This window comes from Equus caballus, chromosome 17, assembly GCF_041296265.1.
Source record: "Equus caballus isolate H_3958 breed thoroughbred chromosome 17, TB-T2T, whole genome shotgun sequence".
In the NCBI taxonomy this organism is placed as follows: domain Eukaryota; kingdom Metazoa; phylum Chordata; class Mammalia; order Perissodactyla; family Equidae; genus Equus; species Equus caballus.
In genome coordinates, this window is record NC_091700.1 from 46,525,036 (window position 1) to 46,544,610 (window position 19,575).

Here is a 19,575-nt window from a genome sequence, read left to right on the forward strand (position 1 = left end):
TTAAGTTCAGACCTCCAGGCCCTGCAGGCTCCTATCCCAGACCCCCAGAAAAATCTACAGACAGGATAACAGAGCCAATGCACTTGATCCCTGAAATAATTGATGGAGACTGGGAGGGTTCCAAAAGATTGTTGTCAGCAAATGTCCCAATTTACCCAAAGGGGAAAGAGACAGTTCCTACTATATGGACTAATAAGCCTGGCAAAATGTTAATTAAAATGTTATTTAGAGAAGGTTTTTTTTTAAAGCCCTTTGAAAAGGATGGATATTAGGAACTAGCACAGGTTTGAGAAAAACAAGCCAGACGAAATAACTCTATGGGCTTTTTCCCTCTCACATGCTACCTAAGGGCACAGACTGGGGAGGGCTCTAGTTATTCTGTATCTTGAAGCCAACGACAGAAAAAATATCAGTTCTGTATCTGTTTAGTCCTTGACAACACGGGCTGCATGGTGACCAGGCTCACAGGGCCCTGTGACTGGCTTTGGCTTTTCTTGAGGCTGGCATATTATCTTAAGCCTCTGGGCCTTTGTCACGTAGCGTTCCCTCATGTGGAATAACCTTCCCTTTGTCTGGCTGTTTGTCCTTCAAAACTCAGCTCCAATGGCGCCTCCTCTGGGAAACCTTCTCTTCTGTCCAGTGTGATATAGAAGTCCCTGCCACAGTCTGACTGTTCGTGTTCTCCCCAGGTCACATGTTGGAATCCTAATGCCCAATGTGATGGTGGTGGAAGGTGGGGCCTTTGGGAGGTGATTAGGTCTTGAGGGGGGAGGCGTCATGAATAGGATTAGGACTCTTATAAAAGAGATCCCACAGAGCTCCCCAGCCCCTTCTGACACATGAGGATACAAGAAGTCTGTGACCAGGAAGAAGGTCCTCCCCCGACCATCGTGGCACCCTTATCTGATTTCCAACCTCCAGAACTGTGAGCAATAAATTTCCGCTGTTTATAAGCCACCCAGTCTGTGGTATTTTGTTATAGCAGCCCAAACAGACTAAGATAGTCCCTTATCCGTGCTCACCAAGCACTCTGGGCCCTCCGCTATCACGTCACTCTTTCCCTGGGCTACAACTGACAGCTTCTTTATCTGCCTCCCCCAGTTCCTGAAGTGGTTTGTCTTTCCAAAGCCCAGCAAAGTGCCAGGAACACAGGGGACCCTCAAGACACAATGATTGCTTGCTTGCAGGAGTTTTGCTGAGAAGTTCAAGGTCAACCTGAAGGGAGTCGTCTCTAATTGTGTTCTATGGACTTTTCCAACTCTAGACTTTTATCAGTGACTTGGAGAAATAATATACTTTCAGAGACTATAAAGCTGGGAAAGAAAGATAATTAGGTAAAAGACTCAAGGTTCAAGATCTAATAATCTACAGCCTGGCCAACAAGCTTCAAAATGTAGATAACTTTTTTATATCGATTGATTTTTCTGTGGTATCCTAAAGGCACAGGTTTTCTTGTTTTGTTTTGTTTTTGGATGAAAATCAGAGCCAGGTCATCGGAGGTGATGGATCACAGATGAATATACAGGCACTGATGGAAATGCTGCATTAACGCACCATATTCATTGCCATTTTGTACAGTACTCTGAATGATGCCTTGCTCATGAAGGACAATACACTGAATATATATGTAACGTCACTGACCATATTGTACATTATAATGTAATATCAGTCAGCCATTTATTATCTATGTTCTTCTATGTTTCTAGACTTTATGGCTACTCTGTAGAGAGACAACTGACAACCAACAATAAAATTTTAATGGAATAATTCATGAAGCTTTACATTAAGTCTCAAAAAAGTCAATTGAATATCTACATTATGGGGAATATCTGGCTTTGTTCATCTATCCATCCATCCACCCATCCAACTATATCGAGCTCTCACTATGTGCTAAATCCTGTGCTAGGATCTACAACTTTAGTGGAAAATAAACACTGCCTTCCCTGAGCTCATACCCTAGTAGAGGGAAATGGATAATAGGTAAGCAAACTAAATAATTTCAAATGCTGATGAGGGCCATGAACAAAAGAAAACAATGTGTGATGGGGATAGGGGACAACTTTGGATAGGGGCATATATAGATGCATCTCTAAAGCTTAGAGGAAGTTTACGTGAAGAAGAGCTTGGTGGGGCCTGGCTGACCATTACCTCGATGTGAGTCTAGGATGTGTTGTGACTGTTAAAAAGAAATTGTGAACCTAGGTCACATTAATAGAAGCAGAGTGATGAGATCAAGGGCAGTAACAATCCTACTGCCTCTGTAGCAGTCACTTCACTTCTAGACCAACTTCTGCAGTTGCAAATGCTATACTTGAAGAGAGTCACGAAGTGTATCCAGAACAGGGGTCTAGAAACTACATCTCACGAGGCCACGTTGAGAGAAGTAGGGAAGTTCAGTTTGCAGAAGGAACCACTAGTCAGTCATCTTTAAAACATCAGAAGATTCAAGAGGTCCAGAAGAGAATGAGTCCATGCTGTATGATTTTAGGAGTCCGCACCTGAACCTTTGAGAAGACAGCACAGTGGTTCAAAAGAGGGGAGATATTTCTAATAGAATTAGGGCTATACAGAAATGGGATGGGCTTTTTGAAGAAGTGAGCTCTCCACCCTCAGAAGGATTCCAGCAGACGTTGGGTAAACTCTGTTAAAGATGAGAGATCCCCATATGGGGCAAAAGATTCCTTTCAAGGACATATCTTTGGGAATGGGGTACAGTTTTGTTTCTTTGAGTGGAAGGTCTTCACCTCTTGGAACACCAAATCATCTTTAAAATATTCGAGCCTCAAGCAACAGTAACGCCAAGTCCTTTGGGTCCTTCCTTACTCCTAAGAATTTTTGTTTCCTTGGGAGAGTGATCTCTTGGAGATCAGAGGCACTTATCTGCCTTTAGTCATGGACGTCTCTTCCATTGGGGCAGAATGATATCTTCCTGGGAGGCCTAGGCCTTTGCGGGGAGATGTGAACTCCTCGCCTTCCCTCTCCTCAGCAACAGTGAGGTGAGGGAGGATGGGAAGCTCTGAAGGCCTGCCTTGTTGTTAGAAGTGACCTCCACTCTCCAGTATTTCAGAGACCCCACCCATGGGGACCAGGAATTATGTCAAGGCTCCCAATAACAGAATTCAACTAGAAACAACTACACCATCCTTTTGCTCAAGTCTCCCCCTGTGGATGTGGGTGTTTGCATGCGAGTGTATCTCTGAACTGGCCACCTTCCAGTATCAGGTGACTGCACCTTGAGGCTCAGGTCAAAGGCCCAGTTCTATCTAGGAGCTCTGCAGAACTTCCTCTTAAGGCATAAGGCCTCTCCCTCCGTCTGGAATGTGGATTTATCTCAGGCAGACAGGTGCTCCACTTTCTGTTCTAAATGGCCTTTTTAGCCTATCTTCACAGAAAGGTTTAACTGAACTCTAAAGTGTATACAGCCAATTTAATTGCTCAGTGTAATCATTTCATGATTACGACTTGATAGCATATCAATTCTGTCTCTCCTCATATTTGGTCTGTTGGGATAGAAACTAAATCAAAACCCATTAAGATTAAGGCTTCAGGCAGTGATTATCTTGATCCAAGACCAATATATTTTTTGTCTATTTACCTTGTGAATAAAATATGTGTTTTTCAAGGACAGAGGAGAACACGCGATATAAGGTCAGTGAAAAACACATACCTGAGCCACAGACAACAAAAACAAACAGTGCCAACAGCCATGGTCCCACAGGATATTTCTCTTCTTGCGGCCTCTAAAAGGGAATGAGAGAAAGTAAAATTAGGTTCATTCAATCGAGAAACATTTATTGAGTATTACTTTCACTGTATCAGGGGCTGGGGATACCAATGAACGAGACAGACCCAGTCTCAATGGGCAGTGGGCAGATAGAGATGAATAAAGTCAATTGTCAGGGATCGAGATAGGCGTGGAAAAAATAGTTAATAACCTTATTTAGACCCCTGTAACTCAATGAACTTGGTGGTCTTAAATATTCTGGGGACAGATGGGGTATAAATACAGAGACCAATAAAGTGATTTGGGAACCAAAAATGATGTTACTAGTAATTGTTTCCATTTCTTGAAAGGACACCGTATGCCAGGCAGTATACTGGGCAGTCTATACCCACTCTTTCCAGCCTCATGACTCCGTGAAAGGCAAGTATTATTACCTCCATTTTGTAGTTGAGAAGCTGAGGCTCAAAGTTTGTTAACTTGGGCAAGAGCTGGGATTCAGATCTAGGTCTGCCTCATTACAGAGCCCGGGTATTTTCCACTAACAGATTCATCTGTAATTCCCACATCTGTGAATTCCAAGCAGAGTCACAGCGTACAGCCATTTTCTCAAAACCTTCTATGTGCCCCCAAATCGGGAGGTCAGTGCAGTGGAAATCCCCGAACAGCAGAAGCACCACGGCAACTGTGAATGGATGAGAAGGAAGCAGCGTTTTGTAATAAAGCCCTAAATCTCAGTGAAGCTTATGCTCTGGAGAAATCTCTGCATTGCCTGGCCAGCAGAAGGGGACTGTTGTACCCACAGGAACCTAGCCCTGCACACCTCCTGCTCTTCTCAAACCAAAAGTACAGACATTATGAGAATGGCCCTCTGCAACCCTCTAGGTCTGTTTGCAGGTAGGGTTTGGTCCTTAAAATCAAATACTCAATGGAAAAACACTATTTTCTGAGAGAGGCATCAGAAAAAGTGGTGAAATTCTCAAATAAAAAGGGAGAAGGTGAAATGAAAAGTTAGAGAACTCATTAAATATTTCCTCATTAGCGTGAGCCAAAAATAGGCTATAGGCAATATAAGGTAAAGAGCTCATTTTATTATACACAAGGCAACAATTCTTTGGTTCTCAGCTTACATTCTTAGAGAGTCTGCACTCTCCCACCTCAACTGGGTTCACTTGTCACTCACATTGACATGTACTTTTCCTTGGTAGCACTTATCCCAGTTTGTATTTCTGTGTTTATTCTTGTGATAATGTGTTCAACGTCTGTCTCGCCACTAGACTGGAGGCCCCACAAGGGCAGGCACTGTGTCTCTCTCATGCATCGATATGCAGCAACGTCTGACACAGAACTTAAACACAGTAGACGCTCAATAAATGTTCATCAAAGAATGAATAAGCATATGAGTTTCATTAAATATGATTTCTTAGGTCAGGTAGAGTAAAGACAGGAAGGCTATTATCTTTTTTTTTTCTTGTTTTGGTGAGGAAGACTAGCCCTGAGTTAATACCTTTTGCCCATCTTCCTCTTTTTGCTTGAGGAAGAGTGGCCCTAAGCTAACATCTGTGCCAATCTTTCTTTGTTTTGTATGTGGGTCGCTGCCACAGCATGGCTTGATGAGTGGTGTAAGTCCACACCCAGGATGCGAACCTGTGAACCCAGGCTGCTGAAGTGGAGGGCACCAAACTTAACCACTACGCCACCAGGCTGGCCCTGATATTGTCTTTTTTATTAATACTTCCTAAATGGTAATGGGGTTATCCCCACATTTCTCTCGCTAGAGAAGTACGGATTAAAGTGTTAGTGGTAAGTAGACTCTGACTTTGGATTGGAACCATTCACTTGTCTGTCCTCGACAAGCTTGTATCTACCACACTCCTGCATGATGGCAAATGGCACTGTAAGGGAATGCATGGTTGCTGTTGACCAGACAAGGACAAAATCAGTCTTAGATAATTGCATAACTTTAACCAGTGTTTTTACTGTGTCATTCTTTGGCACTTAAGACCAGGTCAAGGTCAGATCAAGTAAATAATAGAGATATTAAATAAAGTTACCTGAACACAGTGTGACATTTAGCCCTTCCCACCCTCTTTCACTAACATCCTAACAGTTCGTCACAGTAGACCAGAACCCAAATCTGCTGCTGTCATCCCACTAATGCTATATAAAAAAACTCACTTAGCTCTATCTCCAGCAAAGCCAGCCAGTGAATTCAGGAGCCTGTAAATGAATTATTGGTCCAATGCAGATACGAATGGAGTCCTGTATTTTTTTTTTCGCAGAAAAACACAAATTATCAGCATGCAGAGCTTGGAGCATATAACACAAAAACCTTTTTGATGGCATTTCCCAGTGAATAAATACTATCTGGGGACTTTGAGAGCTCAGGAACACCTGGCTGATCATAATACCAATACGTCCTTTTTTGAGAGCTTTGAGTTACTCTTCTTTTTGGAAGTGGTGCCCAGCACAATCCCATTGGGACAATTCACCCAAGCCTGAATCTACTGCTGGGAAAGGTAAGAAAAGCAGCAGAATCCTGCAATGACATGCTTCATTTCAGACAGGAGTTTGCAGCGTCCTGAGGCTCCAAAATGTCAGGGGATGGCGTTCCCTGTAATAAGACACCAGCAGAGTAACTCAGAACTCTGAAATTTAAATTCCTCCTTCATTCTGGAGAAGTTACGACTATATAATCATGAAATAACTGTTCCATTTCTCTGTTTCTTGGATTTACCTGCTGTCTAGGAGAATAATATTGTTTTGCTCCATAGCAATTAGCTAATAATGAAATACCGAAGCATCTGCATACAATTAAAGGAGTTTATTTCTGAATGATGAGTTTGAATTTTCAGTTAGAATCTGTTCATATGTCCCCATTTATTGAATTCCCTCACGAACAAGTTATCCCTTGCAAGTTACTTCTTTCAAGGTATACTCATGTTTGACCTGTAATTAGGAAAATGAAATTTAGGACTTAAACTATCTCTTTTTGAAAGAGAATTTAATTTTCCTTTTGGGATGCTAGTCCATTTACAATACAGTTAATCAAAAAGCCCTTCTAACCAAGGGAAAAGAGACATACATCGTGGCTTGGTTTGGAAACCTTTCATTACAAATTTAGTAGGACCATTTAAAAGCCTCATAGGCGCCAGGCACTTTTGAAGGGCCCACTCCATGGTATATGAGAACCTGTTAAAATTCACTCACATCGTACATTAAACATCATTTGAATGTAGCTCTGAAAGTTGAGTTGAACTGTAGGTTCAACGTTTTCTAGATATTTAAACAGCTTTTTCTTCAATTTTTCCATTTCCTTTCCTTATTTTTAAGCCAATAATTTTTGTTTCAAATCCCAAACATTTTCTGGTGGTCTTGAAAAGCTGGAAGTGGCGGACACTGAGTCTACCAAGCCTAATGGATAGATAAAACAGCTCTGCAAATTAGTTCCTGCTTTCTTGTCACTTTTGCAGTCAGAAAAGTTGGCAACTGGACTCTTGTTCCTTGGTTCACGAAAAAAGAACTGCACAGCTAGAGAGTTTCAGTACATCAGCTAGTCTGTATGATACCCTGGGAAGAATTGATCTCCTAGCGATGTAAAATCCTGAATGCCTGACACCAACTAAAAACTGTTTATTCAGGGCCAGCCCTGGTGGCCTCGTGGTTAAGTTCAGTGCTCTGTTTCGGGAGCCCAGGTTGGGTTCCTGGGCATGGACCTACACTGCTCTGCTAGCAGTCATGCTGTGCTGGCGGCCCACGTACTAAAAAATAGAGGAAGACTGGCACAGATGTTAGCTCAGGGTGAATCTTCCTCAGGGAAAAAAAATTATTTTTTTCTACTGTTAATTTGGACAGTAAGTTTTTTTTTCTGAATAAAAATAAACAGGGAAAGGTAGATCTATGTGAAAAATGGTTCCAATTCAATGGCACACTGGCATTTTGCTGCCCAGTAACAACTAAATGATCTAACTCCCAAATGAGAGAATTTCAAGCATATCATAAACTTGGAGCTGTGTATAAAGCTCTGAACAGAGTTGAGTTTGATCCTAAGGTTTCTCAGTCATAGTCCTGCTTGGTTGTGTAAGAATTCTGGTGTAATGATTGCAGATCCAGCCTTTTGCTCAGTTAATCAAACCAGCATCATTTCTTTGGCTAAACGGAATTGCCTCATCAAGTCTGCAAGCTTTTCCAGCCAAACCCCAAGCTTCAGCTGGACTTCCACTTAAGTGCCTGGGATAATAGATTCCAGGCGTCTTTGCTCATAGACTTGGAGACCAGCACTACCCAACAACTCATCCGAGGCATGCCTCTGAATGTTCAAAATCACAGGCCTGGCATTTTCTGTTGAAGATAATTTGCTTTGCTAAAAGAAACCCCTGTGCACAAGGCACAGATGTTACTTAAAAGTCATTATAAAGCTTTAATCTAGTTTTGGGGGCACAGAATGCCTGGCAATAAATTAGTCTCTAAAGTTCTGGATCACACCATCAGGACGAGCCTGAATTCACAGGGTGAACAAGAGGAATGCTGCATTTAAACTTTAGTCCAGGGGTGAGAGGCCTCACTGGAGAAGTGGCAAATAGGAGGATGGAGGGAAACACGGATCTGAATCTCATTCCGTACTTCTAACTTATACTGGGTCACCACTGTGAAGGGGCTGGAGCATGTTTCTTGGGGATGCGGGGCAGGCGGTGAAGCCTGGGAGGGGGAGGTGATAAACGGCCTCCACTTACTCTTTCATTCATTCATTTATTCATTAATTCAACAAACGTTCTATCACCTAGTAGGTCCTGGGCCCTGTGTCAAGCAGTTGGCTTAACTGTTCCCTTAAGGATGTATGTGTCTTTCCGTCTCTCCCAGAGACCAAGGCCCGATTCTCTCCTGGGGGGGCTCTTCCATGCCTCGGTGGTAGCCCAGCAGCCACTCCCAGAGGGGCCACGACCAACCAGGGCCCTCTCCGCCCACGAGACCACGGAGAAGTCGGCGCCGCGCTGAGCCCCGATCCCCGCGCTCACTCTGCGGGACCTGCAGGCCGGCCGGCTGGGCACGGAGGACCAGGAGGCAGGGCCCTACGCCCGGCCCGCCGCCCCGCCCCGGCCCGCCCCGCCCCGGCCGGCCCTGCCCTGCCCCGCCCGGCCCTGCGCTGCCCCGCGCGGCCCTCCGGCGCCGCCCCGCCTTACCAGGGTTTTGGCTACGTTCCCCCTTTGGGTGATGTTTTTGCTGTGCTTCTCGTTAGCCATCCGGATCCGCTGTTTGGCCACCATGGCTTGGGCGCTAGGAAATGCTCTCGACTCCCACCTGCAAAGGTTCCCCCGCGTTTTCCCCTGACAGGGCCGAGCGCGTCCCGCCGGCCCGGGCGCTGCAGGTGGCAAGGCGCGGCCCCCGAGCCCCGCGCACCCTGCTCCCCAGCCCCCACCGAGCCGGCTCCAGAGAGAGGCCAGAGCCCGGACGGAAGTAATCTTTCATCTCAGGAAACCCTCTCCTACTTCCTCGCCATCCTTCCGGTCCCCCCAGCTACCTAACCAGCGCATCCCCGAGGCAGGCGCTGCGCGCGTCCTCCCCGCACCCGGCGGCCGGGGCGCAGCACACCCAGCCGCTCGGGCCCGGGGCCCCCGCGGGGTCGGCATCCAGCGGCCGAACGCGGCGGGGCCCCGGCTTCCAGCGGCCGCGGGCCTTGTGCGCGCATGGGTAGCGGGGGCGCAGCCGCTCCCGGTTCCTCGACTGGGGACCCACCAAAGCCCAGGCAGGGGATTGAGGCGGACGCGCGTCTGTCTCGCCTGCACCGCTGCCCCCTGGTCGAGCGCTGGACCGGCGGCGGCCGCCGGGAGGGTCCTCAATAGACAAGTAGAACAAGGACAGGACTGGGCCCGCGCTGTTGGGGGACCGTCCAAAGGAACGACTTCCCTTTCAGGGGTCTGGGAAGGGCCCTGCTGGAGAGAAGCACACTGCACGGCCTTGCTCAAGTGCTGCAGCAAAGGCCGGATCTCTCCAGGGATGGGGATCAGGGGGCATGAGGATGGAGTTGGGTAGTGGGGGTTGCTGGGGAGATGGGCCAGCGACACATCTGGGTGAGAAGTGGAGAAGGGTCTTAGGCCTGCTGCCCGGGTGGATTTGGTGGTTGCTGCTCAAAGGTGGGTAACCTTGACCAGCTTTGGCTCCCCACCTGCCTGGGGCAGCTTGGACCTCCTCCAGCCACCGTTGTCCCCAGGGGTCTGAAACAGGGGTTTGTTTTAATTATAATTTCCCTGCAGCAGAGGGATAAGAACTGAAGACTTTAGGTGACTCACAGACACTGGTCACCGGGCCTACAGATTGCCTATTCCAGGGACAAGGGGAGAAGGGATTCGGTCCCTCATTGTGCCATGTGCCGAATGGACTGGAGTTAGCACTTGGAACCTCAGAAGGGTTGAGGAGAGGAAGAGGGGAAGCTTCAGCCTGGAAGATTTGGGGCAGAGGGAGGAGGAGAGGAAGCAGAGCTGTGTGCTAGACCTGCTTAGCCTAATGTACTCCAGGCCTTGCTAGCAGGCATCTGTGGCTGGGTTTCCATAGGGTTTTGTGGAGGTAAAATTCGCCTGCATCAGTGGGAAGTTAGGGAGGGCTCCTTCTCTCTTTTGGGAGCCCTTTATTAAGCTCTGCCTCACCCCTCCCCATTTTTTTGCTTCCTCAACCCCCTCCCCATTTCTTGTCATTCGAGCTTTAATATAGACTGTTTTGGGGGCTGCTTTTGGTAACCCAGGAGAGAGAATCCCTGTGGCATAATTAGTAAAGTCTGGTCATTCTTTTTTTCTACTCTAAAGGTCAGTTCAGTTTCCAAACTAGTTTTCATCGACTTCTTAACCATTACCACCAATATCACCACCATTATTACAGGACTACAAACCAAGCATGCCCGACTCTAGTCCCATATATATATATATTTTTCCTGCTTTTTTCCTTCCCCAATCTCCCCAGGACATAGTTATGTATTTTAGTTGTGGGTCCTTCTAGTTGTGGCATGTGGAACACCACCTCAACATGGCCTAATGAGTGGTGCCACGTCCTTGCCCAGGATCCGAACCCTGGGCCGTTGAAGCCGAGCACATGAGCTCAACCACTCGGCCACGGGGCCGGCCCCAAGTCCCATACTTTTAATAACGATTGGCTCTTTTTGCTAGGGAGGGAGAGAGGGCCATCCCTATGTCAGATACCCTTGCTGAGCCTGGCTGTGGTGTGAGGGCCAGTGGGAGCCTCTCCCTGACTCACCTCTCTCGGATCTTGTCCAGACTCTTGGGGAGGAGGCAGAAGGCAGTTCCTCGCCTGAGCTGTGTACCAACCTGGCTCTGAGGAACATTAAGGAAAAGATACAGACGTATGGTTTTCCCTGTGGGCCTGCAAGCAGAAAAGTGTTCTTAACACTTCCCGCAGGCTCAGGTGAGCCACCTTGTTTGGGAAAAAATTATTTCTCAACGCCTAACTCCTGCTTGATACTGGCCACTTTTAGTCCTTTTTCTTGCAATGCTTTACTTTTTTTTTTTTTTTACAAGATTTTAAACTAGTTTGCTTTAATTATAAATAGGCTGCATATTCACGGTAAACATTCAAACAGAAAAAAGATATAAAGTGAAAAGTAAAGGTCTCTTCTTCCTTGCCCCCCTCACTAATTCCCATGGTCTCTAGATCACCCTTCTAGTACTTTTTATTCATATACAAGCCTGCCTGTGTATTTCCTTTTAAAAAAACAACAGAATCATACTATACAAACTGTTCTGCCACTTGCTTTTCTCACTTTATTGACAATCTTATCGCCTCTACTTCTATATCACTTTTTCTTGAGACCTGCTCCTCTGCAGGTCTCAGGCCTTTTTATTGCCTTGAGGATCACCATTACTTACTAAGAAAGGTTTTTCCTTCCAGCGTGGATCCTGTCCCTTCCTCTACTCAGCCTCCCGCTCATCCCAGAGGCCCATCCGCAGGGGAGCTGGGGCCAAGGTCTCCTGTCCCTGGCGTTCCAGAGTAACCACTGGGCTGAGAAGGAGCGCGGCCTGGAGTCCTCTTGCTTTTTTGATGTGGGAGGACTTAGGAGGGGAACAGAAACTTGATCAAGAGTTGAAAGTTCCCTTGGGTTAATCTGTGCTGGCAGCGGGAATTTTCTGACATCCCGGTAGCGTGCAGGGCTGAACCGCAACTTCTAAAATTGCCTTGGGTAAAGGAGCAGGAAGCGGCTAACTTATTCAAATTTAATTTTGGCTGGTAAGTTTTTCAACCTTTAGAGCAAGAATTCCTAACGAGCCTATGTTCGTTAATCATGAGTCTGCCCCGCTTAGGGCACTGGATTTCTGACTATAGGAACTGGGTTTTACCCATCTTTGTGGACAACGTGTAGTCGAAGCATACAGATGCTACACTGTTGAGCTGTGTGAGTGGGCACCCATCACTTTTCTGTGGCTGACCAGCATGCACACCTCCGTCCTTTTTGGGGGACTTCCCCACTGTGTGCGTCTTAGGACCTTCTCTCCCACTATGGGAGCCCAGTAGGGACATATACTTAGTCTCCCAACCCCTGCAATCTAGGGTTCATGTGACTCAGCTTAGCCAATCAGATGCTCCAGTTTGGAACTTGGAATGTTGAGCAGGCAGTGCAAAGACAAAAGGACAGGTTAAACAAAGGTGGTGAGGTCTCCAGGACGAAGGCAGCCTCCAGCACTGGGGGTGGTATCTCACTTACTCTGTAGTACCTGAAATCCTTGCAATAAATTCTTCTGCTGCTTCCATTGGCCAGAGCTTGTGTGTGTTGTTTACAACCAAGCACTGTGATTAATGTACATGAAAACACACAAAAAACTAGAATGTCCTCCTTGGTCATTTCCCTTTCCAGATCTGGAATGATTGTCATCTCACTGAAAGTTTTCAGACATTGCTAGCTAGTGGCCTCTCTTCACTTTATCTCACCAAGGGGAACTGACTACGGAGGCCTTGCTGCCGGGTGCTGTGGGTGGCCAATTCTTGTTTGTGAATGAGAATGATTGACAGGCATACCTTGCATAAGTAAAACCAGCAGATCACCAACACTTCAGATTAATACTTTCAGTTTTTTTCTCATCCAAAACATTTCCAATACTGCTAGAGAAGAGAAAAATTTGGCAGATCTCAACATTGTCTGCTTTTACACATACTACTTATATTCCAGTGGAAATGTTCCCGAGGGTGTCTCAGCAGTGGGCAGAGAAAAAAAAGAGAGCTGACAGCCAATGTTATCTACTGCATGTGTTGGAATCAACTCAATGCACTAGATTGTGACTTTAGGGACTCATACCATGTTGTAACAGGAAGGAAATGCAGAGAGTCATTCCTTTAGCGCTTATTGAGCTCTACTATATGCCAGACACTATTTTAGACACTGAGAATTCAATGATTGATTTGAGGGCTTCTGCTTTAGGGAGCTCCCAGTTCTATGGGGGAGACGAAGCAGCAAACGTTGGGAGACTGCCCTAATTTCACAAATGAGCAAAAGCCTCGGATTGCAAAGGGGATTGTGGCAGAGCTGAAAGCAGAATTGAGGCTTCTTGGCTTCCTGTTTTCTTAAAAGAAATATTTACCAGGTAAACTTGAGTGGGAGCAAGGGTGACAGGCTGAACTTTGGGGAAACTTTTACATGCACAAAAAATAAACCAAACACAGACACATATATACACAAGTGTGCACACACGCTCTGCACACACGCATACTGCAGAACAAAGGTAAACTATGTTCCAGACGTCTAAGGATCGAACTTTGGTCCATAAATGGTGGCACAAGACAGACTTTAATCATTATGATAACCATGTGATTTCTTGACCCTAGAGGTGATCAGATTAAGCTTTAAAAGGCAAGATGTGATTACCCATCTCCAGTCTGTAATGCCCTGGCCACATGTGTTATTAATAGCAGTAAAACCATCACGTAAATCCCAAGGGAGAAAAAATCATGCCCAGCTACAGGACTTTCCCTAATAACCTCCCAGGGCAATCAACCCAAGGCTGAAGAGATGTGAGGTGCTTCTGCATGTTCTAGCTCAAGTTGTGCCTATGTATTACTCATGACCCTGCCGTTGCTAAAATTTCAGCAGTGATTTCAGGACAAAGACACCATGCTTCTGCTCAGTTGGATGCATGTTTTTAATGACTGGAAGAGTTTCCTGGTAGGGAAGGAATAACATCAGTGATAACATCTACCACTTCCTTAGCACTTCCTGAAGGCCACACACTGCTAAATACTTCACCTGAACTTTCTCACTTTTTTTTTTCTTTTGAGGAAGATTAGCTCTGAGCTAACTACTGCCAATCTTCCTCTTTTTGCTGAGAAAGCCTGGCCCTGAGCTAACATCCATGCCCATCTTCCTCTACTTTATACATGGGACGCCTACCACAGCATGGCTTTTGCCAAGAGGTGCTATGTCTGCACCCGGGATCCGAACTGGTGAACCCCGGGCCGACGAGAAGCAAAACATGCAAACCTAACCGCTGCGTGACTGGGCTGGCCCCAAGAAGAAAGGCTTTCCCTACTGGGAATTGAACCTGGGCCGCTGCGGTGAGAGCGCTGAATCCTAACCACTAGACCACCAGGGAGCTCTCACTTCTTATATAGCCCTGTAAGTACATGGATTCTGGAAATAGACAAGTCCTGGCCCCTCCACTTATTAGCTTGGTGATGTAAGTCTCTTTCATTATCTGTAAAATGGAGAGATGGCAATAATATTTATTAGACAGTGTTGTTTTGAGGTTAGATGAAATAATCCAAGTTAGAAGCACTAAGCACAGAGCCTAGACCCATGGTCATCACTTAATAACTGTCAGCTGCCACTATTATTATCTCCATGTGCCATTGAGGAAACATTTACATAAGTTAAGGAACTTGCCCAAGGAAGGTCAAGACAGATGAGCCATAGACTTCGCCTTCAGTAGATTGGAGTCTACTTGAGGTTCTGAAACACTGCTGAATGCTGTAGGTTTGGATGAGCGCAAGGAGCAGTGAATTGGGAGACAGGACATGTGGACAATCTTACCAGGTCTTTTCTTTATTTTTAATTATTTTAAAAATCTGAAAAAATTTCAAGCATTACCATGCCAAAGGGATATAGAGAAAAGACAGTCTTTTTCGTCCCTGACCCTAAGTTCAAAGCAGCCACTATGTGTCTTTCTATGTATATTCAAGCATGTATGTATAAATATGATCTATGTACCTATATTGTATATGCTTATTTATGTATAATATATTTAATAAGCTCTTTACAAAATCCTTTTAATCTACCTTTAAAAATCTCAAATAGGGGCCAGCCCAGGGGTGCAGCGGTTAAGTTCACAAGTTCTGCTTTGGCGGCCCAGGGTTCCTGGGTTCGGATCCCAGGTGCGGACATGGCACCGCTTGGCATGCCATGCTGTGGCAGGCGTCCCACATATAAAGTAGAAGAAGATGGGCACGGATGTTAGTTCAGGGCCAGTCTTCCTCAGCAAAAAGAGGAGGTTTGGCAGCAGTTAGCTCAGGGCTAATCTTCCTCAAAAAAACAAAACAAAACAAACCAAAAAAATCTCAAATAGTATCATATTATTCAATGTGATCTGTACCTTATTTTTGTTTTTTTCACTTGATAATATATCATGGAGATTGATCCTGTCATTATGTCTAGATCTATTTCATTCTTTTAAAATGGCTGAATGGTATTCCACTGTATGGAGATACCATAATTGATTTAACCAATCCCCTATTGATGGATATTTAGATTGTTTCCAGGTTTTTGCTATTATAAATCAATGAATAGTGTTGTATATGTGTTTTTGCAAATATGCATGCATATATTTATTGGAGAACTTCCTAGAAGTGTAATTACTGAGTCAAAAGTTACATGCATAAAAGTGTAATGGATATTGCCAAATTATCCTCCAAAGAGGTTGTATCAATCTACACCCCCTCCTTAATGTATATGAGTGTGTTCAGGCTATTTTCTTCTTAGTTGTACGGCATTGGACAAGAAATTCTGGGTAAGTAGCATTACTTCTCTCTGTTTCTTTATATTTACTAGTTAGATTGAGTGCTACGCTAATGAAGTCAAGTCATGAGTTCGTCCGCTAAGTAGTCAATTAGCTTTGCTGTCTCTTTAATCAAGAATAGATCTGGGGTGGCCCAGTGGCCTAGTGGTTAAGTTCCTGCACTCTGCTTCAGCGGCCCAGAGTTTACCAGTTTGTGATCCTGGATATGGACCTATACACCGCTCATCAAGTCATGCTGGGGCGGCATCCCACATAGAATAACTAGAAGGACTTACAACGAGGATATACAACTATATACTAGGGCTTTGAGGAGAAACAAAAAAGAGGAAGATTAGCAACAGATATTAGCTCAGGGCCAATCTTCCTCATCAAAAAAAGCTTAAAAAAAAAAAGAATAGTTCTTTCCATGGTCTGTGAGTCACAATAGGGACCAGAGGAGAAAAATGAAGAGATAGGCAATATTCCTGACCATTTCTGGACTTACTTAAAGAGTCTACCTTTTTAATAATAGTGAATTCCCAAAAGATTTAGATTTTTTAAAATGGTAGTAATAATATTGCTCTATTTTTTAAGCTTCATTATTGTAGCAAGACATATTTATATCTTGTATAGAGCTCTAAACAATTTAGAGAAAGAGGAGTTATACTTACGAAGACTCCTTATTGCACAGAAACTGCTTTCGGAGACTGTTAGCTGCTTTAGGTATAGACCACGGATGTTCATCACGGTATTCCCAGAGGCTGTCTGATGACGTAGATTAGGCGGTAAGTGAATACTGAATGAAGGGATAGTGAAAAACTGAAAGGATTCGGGGGATTCAGATATTAATTACAATAAATATTTATTTAGTGTTTCATGTAGTTTGTATTTCATTCATTCAGCGTACATATCAACTTGTGTTAGGTACACAAAGAAGGGTCATACCCCAGCGTGTGACCCAGGCATCTAGACCAGATAACGATTTAAGCCCTCATTTAATTGCCTATGTTGTTTTCCTTTGATTTAAATTAAAAGTTAAATTACCATTTAAAAATAACTTAACACATGTGTTTTACTGATCCAATTCATTTATTCCTCGTTATGGTTGTTATTTTTATCTCTGTCAAGTCAAATTTAAAGAGAAGTCCAGTCCTTTCAATAACTCCATCACAAAGTTGCTTGAAAGGAGCCTCACAGATGATGAGGAATGCTGTTGGCCTTTCTGAATGTCAGCACCTTCAACTGGGGATCCCAGCTTCTGAGCCCTGTCACATCTGATATACTTCAAAAGGATTTTGTGAAGAGCTTATTGGCAATGATATGTATGGATTAGTAAAGCATCTGCAGAAAGCCCAGACGTTTGCACGAACTGTTTTCGCTGAAACCACAGCAGCTTTTTAATCACACAACATCCCTGTGTGATTTTTTATGGGAAGAGCCCTGTACCCCTCTGGCTTCCCCAGCTTCACCTGGGTGGAACGGCACGCTAGGCATGTTATTAAATATCCAAATGAAATCTGAGCCAAAATTAGAAAAGAGGGGACGGAATAGGAAGGAGGGAGTCCCTATTCGGGTCACTGTAGAGGCATCAGAACCCCCACGGCACCTGGAAATGGAAGCTTGGGGCCAGAGGCACAGGGCCTTTCCCACCCCTACCTGTACTTCCATTTCATCTAAAGGCAGAAATCAGGGAAAAGCCAATGTTTGGGAGAAAAGGAAGTGACTCAGAACAGTTGGCAATCATCAGCACTAAGCTGATTCCCAGGAATTCCTCTGAGCAGGATATTGCGGGTATGGTTTAAGCTGCCCTCTGACTCCAGAGCCCTTGGTCCAAGTGTGACAAAATACCAGGCAAGAGTGACAGGTGCTGCAGCGTCCACCCTCGGGTCAGGCCTGGGGGAATGGTGTGAATTCTTTCTGACAGATAGGCAGAGCATTCTATTGTCCATTTTTCAAGGCATTTTACAGGGCTTGATTAGTCAATCCCCACACCACTCTGGGGAGATAGGTCAATGTTATTATTATTCCAGGTTTACAGCTGAGACTAGTTCCCAGATGGTGACTGCTACAGAATTTCCGTATAGGAAGACTTCAGGAGCAACAATGTGGTTAGAAGGAGGGTGGAGTGGATAGTGGTAGGAATGTGTCTTAAAGTTGTATTTGTATGAGGAGACCTCAAACACGCTCAGGCTTTTCCCCTGGCACTGCCTCCTTGGCACTACCATTGCCCACAGTGATGGACATGACTTTGCCAGGGGGTCCTCACACATATACCAGTGGTGGCATCCGGTGAGGGTTCAGGCTGCCTGGCCACTCTGCTTTGTGTCAGGGCTCCCCGTTCAACAATCCATGATCCCACCTCCTTCAAGGACTCACGGGAATTCAGGGATGAAAAGGACCTTGTGGATTATCCAGTCCAACCCCCAGTTAAAGGTGATGCCGAGCAAAGTCAAAAGATAGAAAAATTAATCATGATGGTTGCTTGGTAACTGAGAGTGATAATTTTCATATGCAAAAACTGTAGTCAATGAATTTGAGTGTGTGTGTGTGTGTGTGTGAGGGAGGGCTCATTTTCTACTTTCTCTATCATTTTGGCAATATGTAGGACACAGTTAAAATAAATTTCTTCATTTTAACACAGCTAATTATCATTTTCTAGTAAAAATTGTAAACAGCGCTTGGCAGTTAAAGGAACAAAGTCTGGAAGGAAGAAATGACTGAAGCTTTTTTCGTTTCTTTGCTCTGAAGGAACAAAAATATGTTCCTTTCAGATTAATTGTGGTTAATGTTAGTGTTACTCGTTTAATGATAAACATTCACAATTTTACTGGCATGTTCTCCAGGAAGCTCCCATGATTGATTCCCTCTAAACGTGGTTTTCCCCGGTCCTTTCGTGCCTTGGGGCTCCTTGTGTGCATTATTCCTTTGTCATAATTGATATTCCACTAGTGTACTCACTTGATTCATATTTGCATGATCTGTTTTCTCTTTGTCTCGTCACCCTCCCTGCAGTGCTTTTCATGTGTTCTGCACAGTAGACATTTCAAAGGCACTGACATTCAGACATGGACTTTGGATTGGCCTGGTTGTCCTATATTAAAAATAGTATTGCCTCAATGCACATGCAACATTTTGACTTCACACAATAGAAAAGAACTGGATGTTTATCTTGCTATCTCCCAAAAGGGAAGAGTCAACTTACAAACCATGCATCTGGCTCATTCTGCAGTTCTCTTAATTTGACTGAGAAAACAAGGCCTTAATCAACTCCATCTACAGCAAACCACAAGTGATTTTTTTAAGGCTCTAGTTCCTTTTGTGCTCATGGCTCTGTGAAGAGCTCATGGAAAGAGAAAGTCCACCTGGTCTCTATCTGCAGCTAGCTAAGAGTGCCCGAGAGGCAGTCTGTTCACCTGCCCGTGATCCATATCTCCTCCTGCTTCTTCATCCTACCTGAGGTGCTCACGCCTGGGCAGCCATTGGAACCTCTCAGTGGGTGGCTGTGTGGCTTTGCGGCCTCTGTGTTTGGTTTGGTCCGACTCTCTGCTCTGCTCCAGTGAAAGTCAGGGAGAAGGTGTTATGTCATGAGTGGTATTTTATCCTTTTTCCTCCCCTGCTCAAACCCACAGAGTCTAATCAGTACCCAACAGGCTTTATTACAGACTTGGCTTTCTTAGTGACAACTTAATGAAAAGGGACTTTAACTCCCTTTTTTCATTTCTCTCCATCCATTCTTTTGCTTTCCATCCTACCTCATGTGAACTCATTCTGATAAATGGTATAGTTTTCTGTCTCCATCCCTGGCCTGTTGAGATCTGGAAATAATTGACTCATTTGACACTTATTTCCATAGAACTTGTCTGAGTCAAACTG

The 19,575-nt window shown here is 44.8% G+C and overlaps 1 protein-coding gene across 1 annotated transcript in view; it reads right to left on the reverse strand.

Moving 5' to 3' along the window:
- The window catches only part of SERP2 (stress associated endoplasmic reticulum protein family member 2), a 35,629-nt gene that overhangs the window by 12,720 nt on the left and 3,334 nt on the right, over positions 1-19,575 (reverse strand). The window contains exons 3-6 of the mRNA XM_070240049.1: positions 9,499-9,785; positions 9,240-9,442; positions 8,902-9,019; positions 3,668-3,740 (exon numbers count right to left, since the gene is read on the reverse strand). Coding sequence (XP_070096150.1) covers positions 3,668-3,740; positions 8,902-9,019; positions 9,240-9,442; positions 9,499-9,785 — 681 coding nt within the window. The remainder of the gene's footprint in view (positions 1-3,667; positions 3,741-8,901; positions 9,020-9,239; positions 9,443-9,498; positions 9,786-19,575) is intronic.